The 12,846-nt window shown below is 38.2% G+C and overlaps 1 protein-coding gene across 5 annotated transcripts in view; it reads left to right on the top strand.

The window, feature by feature from the left end:
• APBB2 (amyloid beta precursor protein binding family B member 2) overlaps positions 1–12,846 on the top strand; it is a 181,900-nt gene that overhangs the window by 124,794 nt on the left and 44,260 nt on the right. For all 5 annotated transcript variants that reach the window (XM_032684724.1, XM_032684726.1, XM_032684722.1 and 2 more), the window contains one exon: positions 11,157–11,303. In XM_032684724.1, coding sequence (XP_032540615.1) covers positions 11,190–11,303 — 114 coding nt within the window. In that variant the 5' untranslated portion in view covers positions 11,157–11,189. The remainder of the gene's footprint in view (positions 1–11,156; positions 11,304–12,846) is intronic.

Here is a 12,846-nt window from a genome sequence, read left to right as displayed (position 1 = left end):
TTAAATCTGAGGAGGTTATTCCATCTTAAGTCTCTTTACAAAAGTAAATTTAATCTATAAGAGAAATAGGGTATCTTCAACATTTTTCTTCTGAAATGTTATTTCTGCTTGGACTTTGGAATAGGAATTTGTGTCGTTCAAAAACAATCTTTGATTTTCATTCCCTAGGACAGAAACCTTGAACCCATTCCTTTACTCTTATAGGGAGCCACAGTATATGATCCCATGTATTAATTACAAGTTTCTTCTTAAGCTTTTGGGAGGGGGGGGTTCTGCCTTGACTAGTCTTAACTGAAAAACTGATTCAAGTATTACCTTCCTTTGTTCGTCAAAAACCTTTTAACTAAACTTTTTAGGCCATTTTTTTGGTCCTCTTGTTTTGTGTTTAGCCATCATGCATTATAGCAGGCCATTATGTTTCTTCTTCAGTTTAGTTTTATTAAACTTAACAAGCCAAGTGCTTTTAATTAGTTTAATGAGGCTAGGAGGGTTACCATCTCCTTATGAGTCCGTTTTCCTCGGTTCTTGTAATAGCTCTGTGTTTTCTGTCTTTAATTTTTAACCATAGGCAATCAGATTTGTTACTTTGGGTGGTGTTTTTCCAGGGTAGCTTAAGGTTTTTGCAGGGTAGTTTGTAGGGTATCTAAAATGTCCTTATTCCTTTTTGGAAAATTCTTGACCATGATTGCTTTTACTTTTTCAGCTCCTGATTAGGTAATCATTGTGTTGCAACCTAAGCCATAATTATAACCAGTGTTTATAAGAGTGAGAGGAAGAAAAATTCGATCTTCATCTCATAATTTGAATAGTACCTTGGTCAGGAGGGAGTAGTTAGTGTTTTTGTTTTGTTTCTTTCAAAGAATTTTATTGCCAGTAGCTGAAAGTTTCTTGTGAACAGCAGATTTTTGTATTTTGGGGAGTAGCCTAAACAGTGTACGTATAGTTCTTTTTACACTAAGCTACTGCTGATAGTAAACTAAAGACTCCTCTTTGAAGATAATGATTTTTGCATTGATGAAATGCTATAGAAATGATTTCACAAAATGCAGGAAAGCAGATTATGCTCAGTGTTCATGAATTTTACTTCTATTATGTTCTTAAGTATTTTAAAATAACCATAGAGTAAGAGTAAGCAGTTTTAAAAAATTGTTGCCTCTTGGTATTGGCTTATCTTAGGCTTTCAGAGGGAAGAATGAAACCCTGGGAATAAGATCTTGGAAAAAAACCCAACCAGCAAACCCAGCCTAAAACCAAATAAGCACTGTAGTGGAGCTTGATGTTAGGGATTTCTTGTTTCTTTCAAAGATGAAAAGGTCTGCTTAGTTCTTCCCCCTCTCAGCAACCGGATAGTCATTTTAATAGCTTTCAAAATTATGAGTCAAACACAAATCTTCTGTTTGAACATCCAGTGAATAATCAGGAAAAGGTCAGTCTTGATAATTACTATAATATAGCAAAAATTTTTTCCAGCATTCCGTCCTTGCAGCTTCTGGGTAGCAATGGTGAGTGATGGGGACAGCTGTTTCTAACGTGGTTGGTTGTTTCTGAATTTGGCTTTTTGCCATTAGCAGCATTAAGACACCCTCACAGCTATAGAGAGGTTGCAGGTGAATGGTGCCAGTGCTTGAAAATGTCCTGCTTCAAAAACAGTTAAATAGCCAACTAAAGCATAAAATACAACTAAATACATATCCTTGACAATTTTTTTTAGTCTTTTCATTCTGTGCACTAGACCTTTCAGAGAGTATGTTTGCTCATTCTTTATCTCTCTGTGACTGATAGTTAGTCCTTCTGACATCTGTTTTGTCATTAGGTGTTAAGTGCTAATGTCATGAGTGATGTACATCATCATACAGATTTCCATCTAGAGGATATTTGCTTCTGCCTTGTTCCTAAATGGAGTCTAGTTTAATCAAATATGAAGATGAGTACAGGGCAGAGGAATTTGTAGTGTTTTCCAAATCTCAGCTATTTACTTTGTTCAGGCATACAGAGTTACAGTATGTTTATTTGTTATATTATATGTAAAATATAAATATCTGGGATAATGTAGCTTAATTTTCAAACCCTTCCAGATTATAATTAATCCTGCAAAATGTTGCATCTCTTTCTCTCTTAGAAATCCCATAATCTCTGAGATCTGACTAGATGTGAACCTAGCGTGCAGGATCAGTACATGAGTGACTAAACAGTAGGAGAGATGTAGAGGAGAGATTTTACTTGTAGCCTTCCTTGAAAAAATATATCACAAAGCCATTGCTTACATGAAAGAGAATGGAACTGCTTTAAATTTAAATAAAATTTACTGCTTTAAAATTTAAATATAAAATTTACTGTTACTCTCCAGGTTGGTAATGCAAGGCTTAAGTCTTGAATTTGGAGGCATTATCAGGATTTGCTTTATTAAGATATACTGTACAAACGGTTTGCACTGAGCTGCCAGATTTCTACATGATTGGGAAAAGAGAAGATAAATACAGGAACATTTTTTGTTTCAAATCAAAACTAAGTATCTTTGTGGCATTGAAGTTCCAGTATTGACAATTACAGGTCTGTTGGCCAGGAATTATTGTTGGGGTAGTAAGAATGTAGACTTCAACGGATTACAGAAGGATGAATGGTGCAGATGGGAGCTGTGTGGTCATGCTTTTCCCTTGGAGTAATTGCTACCTTATGAGTGCCATGAGTGGCCAAGTTGTGTGGGCAGTTTAGGTGTGCACCAGTGACCACTCTCCTTGTGGGGAGGCAGCTTCCCTGGCTGCCAGCTGGGTGAGGCGGTGCTGGAGCCGGCGTGCCCTGCCTCTGAAATCACAACTGTATGACACTGACTGCCCTGCTGGGGCCTCCGAGTAATGGGAAACCATTTCCGAAGTGAAACAGTGCTCTTGCAATTGTAGCTTCTCTACCAGGAAGTGCTGGCCACGTTTGAGAAAATATGAATATACGTGATTTTGGTTTTATTTTTTTTTAATGATGCTGTTTCTTCCAGTGATGGCAGCGTAAGAAGGGTTTCTATTGCTTCACTAGGTTGAAGTGCCAGTGTCATCTTCGTGGAGGTGCAAGCTCCAGTTTTTCTTGGCTGGAATCTCTGTATAGCATCTTGCTGTATACAACCATTTAACAAACTGTGGTGGTTCAGTAGAACAAAAGAATAAACAAACTGCTGCTCTAAGCAAGTTTTCTTTTCTTGGGAGAATTTTCACTTTCTAATATTTTAATGTTTCTTATTTTTAATTGTTTTTAATCACAATTTATTCACTGTTTTATGGTGCAACACAGTAAACTTTTTATGAGCCAGCAGTACTTCGTATGTGATTGATGAAGGAGCCCTGAGGAATAGAGAGAAACTGGGAGAAGAAGCAATGTTCGTCATACTCATGTGCCACAGGCAAAAAGCTTCTGTTGCCATTCAGCAGACTGATGAATTTGGTGAGCAAGCAGCTCCCAGTTTAGCGCAACCTGGGCTGATGTTGCTGGAGACCTCCTTGTCAGCTCACCAGCATCTTTGCTAATGCAGTGCAGAGGGAATCACAGCTTGCAGCCCTGCACACTCCCCACTTGAGACTGACCATTTCACCTCTAAAACGATATATAGCCTCTGTCGGCTTCAGCTTTTAGAATGACCTGTTGATTGTGAATTGCCTCTTGAATATCTGTTCATCATCTTGCTACAAGATGAACTGACAGATATTTTTGTATTTCTCTTCAATTATTTACATTAGCTTGCCAGTTTAGGGCAGCTCAGGGAAAGAGCTTGTTCTAGTTTGCAGTGTTACAATGTTTACCATTTCACTGCATAGAGTTTTAATGGAAAAAGTGCAGAGTATATATTTATGTGTGTATATAAATATATATATACATTTAGGTATGTTATATATTGCACATACACATTTTTTAAAACAGTGTGATAGAACTTGGTAGGTTATTTTGTCCATTGGGGACTTGCTGGAAAGTACAATTTATGGAGGAAGTTAATTTAAAAATCAATTAAAATGGAACATTGTATTAATGACAGAGCAATATTTAGATAGCTCTAGCCTGGCACGTATATTTATTTTTTATTAGTTCTACTTCTAAATTCACTTAAAAAAATGAGAAGTTTTCCTTGTCAAAATTTTCTGCGTTTCACTGAAGAGAAAAGGGAGTGGGAGATAAATATTATCTCTGAGAGATTTAAAAGCGTGAGATATGCTGTACATCATAGTGCCATGTTGCTCTTACACAAGTTTGCATTATCCCATATGCTTGAAGATGATGACTCCATGGTGCTGCAGGGAGGCAGCGTGACAGTAAGTGGGTCCTCAAATGTGGGAGGCCCACCATGCTCAAGATTTCTGGACTCTGGATTAGTACTTATTTGAGTGGGTTTTTTTGAAGACTGGGAATTTATCAATGGTGATTTAAGTTCATTGATTTGGATCCTGTTTTAAACATAATACTGCAGAAAACAAATTACTTGTAATAATATTGCTTCTAAAGGGACATGAAATTCTGACTTTAGTGAAGCTGGAAGGTTTTTCTCTGTTGATTCAGTTAAGGTCAAGAGTTCACTTAAAGGTTGGGAGCTTTTTAGGGGGCTTTGTTTATTCAGGAGTTTTGTTGTTTTGGGTTTTTTTTTAAATTGGATGTCACGCATATTCCCTTTAAAATTATACACCACAGTACTAATAGAGTGCTGCTGGCTGCATTAGAGCCACTTACATCTATCAGCCTGAAGAAGAGTCCACATCAGGAAAATACAGCTTTTAAGGTTAAAGTTAAGAGTACCGAGCATTAGTTTTAAGGAAATGAAGGTCTGTATTCTTTTTCTGCCTGTAAGCTCCTGCAGAGCTTGTCTTTGCTGACAAAGCGTATGGTGTGTTTGTTGGGGTCATTGTTGTTTGTTGCAGATTAGTGAAATCTTCTTGAGTTATCCTAGCAGTTCAGTTACTCTGCAAATAGATCCTAATTTGAACATCCTGTGTGAATTTCTACTGAAAAATATGGACTGCCTTGTCTTCACTGAGGAAGTTTTTTATTTCAGTGTATTAAAATGAAACCCAAACACCCTTACTCAAAGTGAAGTCCATAAACCCATCCCTTTAGGATGTGAAGTCAAGGTATGTGCAAAGTATCTTAAATCAAAACCTGTTTTGTAATGAGAAGACTAAAGAAAAGAATAAGGTGATTTTAATTTCTTCTTCAGAACTACAGAGGGTGTTAGTATAGAATAGTAGTGTCCATTCCATTTTTTGCTCAAATGACTAGATTTTCATTTGACTCAGAAAATATATAATGAGTAAGAAATTGGGATTCAAAAATCTTGAACCAGCACAGTGGTCCTGCAACATTTTCTTGCCTTGAAAGAGCAGATTTGACCTCTGGCTGTAAGCCAGTGGGAACCACTGAGACAGAAGTATTAAGCTCAAAACAAAAGAGGGACTTTTGTCATCCTACACGTTGGAGTCTGTGAGTCTGATAAAAATGAGACTATAGTGGCTTGGAGAATTAGTAAGAGACTGTGAGAACAGAAATTCGGTATTGACCTCCTCTAGAGAAGTAATTTCATATAAAGGTTATTTTACGGTGTTTGTAAAGCCCTCATATTAATTCCACAGAAGTTTAGTTTATAAGCATCTGCTTGAAATAGCATTTATTAGTGATTTCTGAATTCCATTGTGACCTGAATATCTGTGTGCTTGTTTTTTTATTGCATGCACATTTTCAGGAATTGAAATAATACAAGATGAACTGCAACAGAAAGCTGGAAATGTTGAAAAAAGTTATTAGTATGTTTTTGATTTTTCATTTTGAAATTTTTGTAGCTAAGAACTTTTATGTGACAACTGTCAGTATTTCTCTGAGAAAATGGATGCGTGGCATGTCAATTAAATGAAAGGGTTTGCTTGTTCATTGATTGCATAAGATCTCTTATTCTTTTGTTACTCAGTCTAGCTTTGATCTTCTCCAATATTTTCATCTGTGATCAGTGTAATCTTTCTTGATGTGTAGCAGGCAAATATTCTGGAACATACTTCTACCTCAGGATAGAGTGGCTATATGTTATGATGCTTGATCTTCCAAAGCATAAAATGATATGATAGTTTGTTTTATTTTAAAACTGTTGAAGAAAACATAAGTAAAATTTTGAAGATTATGTTGGCTGCTTAATAAAGGTTATTATGTGACCTGCATGCTGTTGTTCCGGGCACAAGCCTGCTCAGTGGTCTGTGATAAAGGCCTTATTATTAAGTACTGTAATGATTTACGTATGTCTGCAGACAGATATAACCTTGAAAAGGAAAAACATAAAATGAAACAAGGGAAACTGCTCAAAATCAAGTCCTGTAGTCTCAGAAGTAGAGAAGAAATAAGTAGCACAGAATTAAAGCATCAGGGCAAAACATACCTTAATACGGATGTTCATAGTGTCTGCCAACAGCTGTTTAATAAGAAAAGTAATCTGTCTGTGGTCTTGTAATGTACATTAGTTTGTTCTCAAACTGATGTTCTATTAATTTTCTCCCTGTAATTGGATCTTTTCTACCATGTCCTTATGACCCATCCCGTTTCCAATTGTACTCTGCCATCAGTCATGTGCAGTTGATCTCTTGTCCTCTATTTAGCAAGGGATTGTATTTGCTTTGGTGTTTTCTCAATATTTTCATTTTCTTTGATGGTACACGCTTAGCATTGCACGGGGCAACAGCTAGTGTGTGCATTTGCCAATGTGCAGAATTTTGTCATGGTTCTACATTCCTGCCAAAGCTCCTACCAGAGTGCTTTTTGGAAAAGCTGCTTCAGAGCAGAACTCTACCCTGTGGTGAAGGTTTTCCAATGCCAAAGAGCAGAAGTGTAATTTGTGGTTTGTTCATTTCTTCAATCCTACAGCTCCCCAGCTTTAGGCAATGCTTTGGATCAGAACTGCACTGCTAGAGAGGTTTATGGCTCTTTACAGAGTTTGGACAACAGCATTTATGAGTTTAGTTCTTTGGTTACAGATCATTTACCTTGAAACATTAATTGGATTTGCAGCCATGCAACATAGGTTCCCCAGAACTGTAAAACCGAGCAGCGATACCTGTGTTTTCATTTTTTCTCATCGTCTTTTCATAGGGTAGTGTGTGATAAGGTGGCCTCTTTTTCCTAGGTCTTTTCTTTGCACAATGTCCAGGTAGGAAATGTGAAGTCCAGTCAAGATAAAATGCAAGATTATTACATTCCGTGGTTTAAATGACATTTCTCCATGCTCTTCTCTCAGCCACACAGTGTTATGGTAGCATCTTTGCTCTTCCCAATTTCAAACAGCAGTGATCCAAACACAGTATACAATTCCTAAATCTCTTTATCCTGCTGGGTTTATCAACTTTGTTTGGTTTTCTTCAAACCTGTTTTCTTTTTGCCAGCTCTTGAAAAGAGTCTGGGGGCAAGCAGGCGGTCTGACTAGGCACAGAAAACTTTCTCTAACAGAGAAAGAGATCGGGTAGTCTACTGTAAACCAGAAGTTGGCATTGGGATTACTTTGAAATTATGACAGGCCAATAATTATGACTTGCCAGTAATCATCTGTGAGCCTTGAGTAGAGGTGCATAACGAACTGGCATTACCAGGAATGTTTTTTTAATTGAACTCATAATCAAGAAGAGCTGCACTCTGGTTTTCAGCTCAGCTTGATTTGACTCTAGATGTTAGTTCCAGAAGAAAAGAGGTTGTGTTAGCAAAGCTCTTTCAGGTCAAAGGAAGTACTTTGTTTTTTGGCTTGTGAGTATCATCGGTGGGAGCCAGGGAAGCATGATGCTGTATTAGTGTGCTAGAGGACTAAGCAATTCTGCTGGCACGGCTAACTCAGCTAGCCACGGTCTAAAAATTAGATCATATCTGATTGGAGACACTGGGTGGTTTGTTTCTGCTGAGGTTTGTGCTCTTTTATTTTAAAGAGAAGAGAACCTCTAAGTCAAGCAATGAAGGAGAGCAAAAAAAGCAACCAGCAATAAAACATGAAGTGGATTCTTATAATCCAGCTGCTGGCAATATGCAGAGAGAGACAGACACACAGGCATGTGTGCTCAGATTTCCACCTCTCTCCCACCCCACAGATGTGTGTTTATGTACTGGTGCTGAGTGGTGTGTATCACAATACTGAGTCCACATATTTTCTAGTTCAGAAATCTGCATGAAGGTCTGCCATCACTGCCGAGTCACATCAGCGTGTGTATTCAGTTAACCAGGACATAGAAGGGTTTGGTCTTTAGGTGTATTTTGAGCAAAAGAAAGTTTCATTTATGTGTATACTCAGGTACATGCATTGCCTTGTCAGTGGGGTGTTGAGTCTCTCTGGGGTTGATTGAGAGGTTTTTGTTTGCAATATTTGGGAAACTGGTTTGTTTTCATGAAGCTGTTCTAAAGCAGTTTGCTTAAGTTATGGTAACGGCTTCTTTGAAATACACAAACAAAACTTGCCAGATGTCAGAAGCCAAGGGGTTTTCTCAGGTCTTCCTAATTTGGAAGCACCGACAGGGAATGGAAGTGGGGAAGGAAGCCAAGCCCTTTGTATGGAGGGGAATATGTGGGGTGAACAAGACTGTCCCATTCAGATCACTGTACTGTTATGACAGTGGTCTGAAGAAATACAGTGGATGCCACTGCTGGAGAATTTTAAATAAATTTTAAATAATTTTTAAATAAACAGTTTACCATCTTTACTAATCAGAGATTTACCTGTTGTCAGTTTGAAGTGATTGTCTTTCATCATTTTTGACCTTCTTAAGATACACACTGTTCAGTGCAAATAGTACATAGGTTGAATGGAGCTCTGAGCGTCTTGGTCTAGTGAAGGGTGTTCCTGCGCACAGCAGGGGGTTTGGAACTCTGTCATCTTAAACCCTTCTAACCCAAAGCATTTGTGATTCTATATTTATCCTTGTGTTCAGAAAGCATCTAACAAATTGCAGATGTGGTAGAGATATGAAGAGTAATGAGGAAACAGTATGCTTGTTGTATATATTTAGTTCTTCACCTCTCTTATGATTTAGAAAATGTTTCTCTGTGCTAGTATTCTGCTATTCAATTTAATATTTAAATACTTGTCAAAAAACCCCCTTTCTTCTAGTACAGTAAAAACTGGTGTTTTTAAAGCTTGCAAAGATAAATATTTAATACCCCAGTGGGTATAGCAGCACTTTCAGCAAGATTCATGAGCATCTGATGTGCCAGAAACAATTCTGCAATCTTAAGATTAGACAACTGTAATAATTGCTAAAAAGTTGATTTTTTAATATCTTGTGTAGCCCTGAAGTGAAGAGCACCCCTGAGTGGTGAACTCTCCTTTATCTACTCTTTCACCTTCTACTTCGTGTCCATTTAGAACTGAAAGTCAGCACTTCCCTGGGTTTCCAGTGGAGCTGGGTCAGGGAGCAGCATGGGAGAATTTGCATGTTGATTCCCTTCTTTGCAAAGAAAAAAAAATCCACAAAAAATCTAGAGGCATGAAAGGCTTTAATTTTTTAGTGACACTCACTGAAGGGTTTTACACAATTGCAGAGCGTATTTGCTGTCTGATGCTCGAGATGAGATGCATCATTAGTGACTCATTGGGGTAGGTACCAGAGGTATGGGAAGCAGGCTCTTAGGCTGGGTTTTCTTCATGAAGTGAGCTTGGATGAGTGCAGTTGTGCAAAATGAAAGAAGGCTGAAGGAGAAGTTTTAAAGGAAAGGAGGAAGAAACTCATTAATCTTTTTACTCACTGGTGAATATTATTCCTCCCTTAGTTTGCCAAAGTTGACATATTATGCATATTTAAAATACCTTGGTGTTTTGTGGTAGCTTCTTTTTGAGGGCAGTTGTTCCCAAATGGCACACTAGTGATGGTGTGTGAGCTTGATCTACTTGCTGGCTTTAACGCATTTTTTAGAAGGTGGCAAATGAATATTCAGTGTCAGCTTTTGAACTGAAGATGAGTTATTTATTGCATCTCAAGGAGAAGGATTAATTGGTAGCTCCAGCATGGACCTGCTGTTGCTGCTCCTGAGCTGCCTGCCCATGTGGCAGGGTGCTGCTGGAGGCAGCAGGGCTCCCAGCAGTCACCTTCCTGCAGCTCCCAGGATGGTTGTCTGCTTTCTGGCTCTGTGGCACAAGGTAGCAGCACTGGACAATGAGTATTGGTCTACTACTGCTGAACCTTTAGGGACCATCTTAAGCATTTGGTGTGTCTGTTAAGGAGGTGCAACAGTCAGTCTGTTGTGCCTATTGCTGGCTGTGCGTTGCTGTTTGGGAGTGAGATTCCTGTAACATTCTCTGGAGCAAGTCTTGGTCTCATAGACAAACTCCTGTTAACTTAGTGGAAGGTCTGTATTTCTCCCACCATAAAGCCTGAGAGCAAATGTGCGTGAGTTTTTTTCCTCAGAATTAAAGCTTTTTATTCTCTGCTCTAGTAGATATAGGGTAGGGATGGTGCTATTCAATTTCTCCCCTTTTGTTTTGTTTGCAAAAAGCACCATATGTGCAAAGTAATGTCGCTTTGGCTTGTTCTGCCAACTGAGTGCTCTGGTTGGCTAAACATCCTTCTACTAAAAAAAAAAAAAGTATAATTAAAGTGGGTTTTTTTAAAGGTAATTTTAATTTCTTCTAGGAAAAGTCTGCATTCCTCTTATGGTAGCTTATCTTTTTCTTAGTGCTTCGAATTTGTTATTGTTTGCTACTTTAGTTACACTTACTGTAGAAGTGATTGCTGTAATCCACAAAAAGTGTAATTTTCTGGTTAAAAAGGAGATAATGAGTGGGTATCTCACAAGAGACATAATCCAGTAGTATTTTCTTTCTTTTCAATTAGAGCTCTAGATCCCAGCTAAAATTTCAATTGCACTCTATCTGTAGTTGTGCTTTTTCCTTTATTTTTCTGTCGTACTATTTTCTGCTCCCTTGTTTCCTTCTTTATATTAAACAGAAGTATTTTATTGAAAAGCATTACTGTTGCCTCCACAGATACTTTTCATAGCAAGTCATGCATTCTTCTTTGAATGTTTTCACCTTGCAATTCACAAATTATGTTTTCATTTACTTATCTTTGAGCATAAGCCCATTTACAAGGCCTTAATTTTGTTCCCCTCCTAGCTGGGAATCTTTAACCTGAACTGTCTGTTTTCTGTTGCATGACAGATATTTTCTGGTTTCTTTTCAGTGCTTTGCTGTGCGATCTCTGGGCTGGGTAGAAATGGCAGAAGAAGATCTAGCTCCTGGAAAAAGCAGTGTTGCTGTGAACAATTGCATCAGGCAACTCTCTTACTGTAAAAATGACATCAGAGACACTGTTGGCATCTGGGGAGAGGTAAGAAGAGCGTGAACTTTTCCTCCTCTTGGAATATCCCTCTCGTGTCATAAAACATCTTGAAAGAACAACTTTGTAGACAACTCTGTCCATGCTCTGTGTTTGGGATTTCCCTATCCCAGCTGGCACTGCCAAAAAGGGTTCAAGGAAAATGTTGACCTTTTTGTTCCAAACTGCTCAGGACAGCAGATACTACAAAGATCTTACCTTCATGTTTACATCTGTGCTGGTACACACCTGTGCAATGACAATGCTGGGAACACATAAGCCAAGCTGTTGAAATTCAGTGCAAGTCTTCAAGAAGTTTGAGAGTGGTGCTTTAGAACAGCATTTTTGAAGGTTTCCCTGTGACAGAGAGCTTTGAGGAAACCCAGACTGGCATGATCTGTGCTTCTGAAACGTATGAAAAGATTGGGACTGATGGACAGATGGCTTATTTTAAGATGATTATTTTATCAGTGTTTCAGAAGGAAATTAATTGTATGTCATTAGTCTGTCTTCTAGTTCCTCTCCCATAACTCTTGAATCTGTGCACCAGTGTCATCCAGTTTTGAAGGATGCTGAATTCCCACACACTGAAGGAAAAACAGAGAACCCAGCTCTCTTTCTTGATTTGCTGAAGGGTTGGTGCACCTTCATCAGCTGAACCTGGCAAGCTCTATGGTGCTTTCTGAACTGGCAGCAGAGACAGGATAATGCTGTGGGAACTCAGGGGGAAACTAAAGGCAGCTTGTGGTTTTGTGGTGTGAAAAATAGGTGTATGGGGGACAGATGAAGAAGTGGAAGATATGGAGGGGTCAGTAAGTGAAACAAGAAAGGAAAAGGTGGGAGGTGCAGGGGGCATAGGAGACACAGTAAAACATTTTTGTTATTTGTTTGTTCATGGAACAACTTAAACTTCAGCCAAATCTTATTCTCTACCTCTCTCCTGACATGTTTTCAGGAGGGCTACACTAGTGTGGATTTGCCACACAAGATCTGAATCTATAAGTGATGAAAGAGCGAATGTTGTAACTTCCTTTGTGTGATCTAAGAGAAATAGCACTGCCAAACAAAAAAGAAATTAAAAGAAAGACTTGTCTATTTAAATGAACATTTTAGGAAAAATATCATTCAGTCTCCCAAGTTATTGTTGCAGTCTAAGGCTCAAGTCCAGTATCCTGGCTATGACCACAGCAGTGCCAAGGTGCTACAGAGAGCAAGTGCCTCTTTGAAAATTAAAATTATGTTTAAAGGAGCTCATTTATAGTGTTCCATCTATTTCAAGTAATTTCAGAAGGATTTTTCTATGTAAGAAATATATATTGTATATATAAATGAACAAAATAACATAGGTTTCCCTTTTTTCTTACATCTGGGATCGGTTTTATTTACATAATTTAACTAGACAGGCAATTAGAGGTGTGTCAGTCATGGACTTTGGACTTACTGCTGATCCCAGGAGGAGGAAAACCCCAGTGTCTTTACATGTGTGTAATCTCACCCATATTTCAGATGACAGAACTCTCGTCAACTTGAAATATATTGTTTACTTTGATTGCAT

The sequence above is a fragment of the Chiroxiphia lanceolata genome, chromosome 4 (assembly GCF_009829145.1).
Source record: "Chiroxiphia lanceolata isolate bChiLan1 chromosome 4, bChiLan1.pri, whole genome shotgun sequence".
Lineage (NCBI taxonomy): Eukaryota > Metazoa > Chordata > Aves > Passeriformes > Pipridae > Chiroxiphia > Chiroxiphia lanceolata.
The sequence above is the reverse complement of the archived record's forward strand: the minus strand, read 5'-3'. Positions and strand labels throughout refer to the sequence as shown.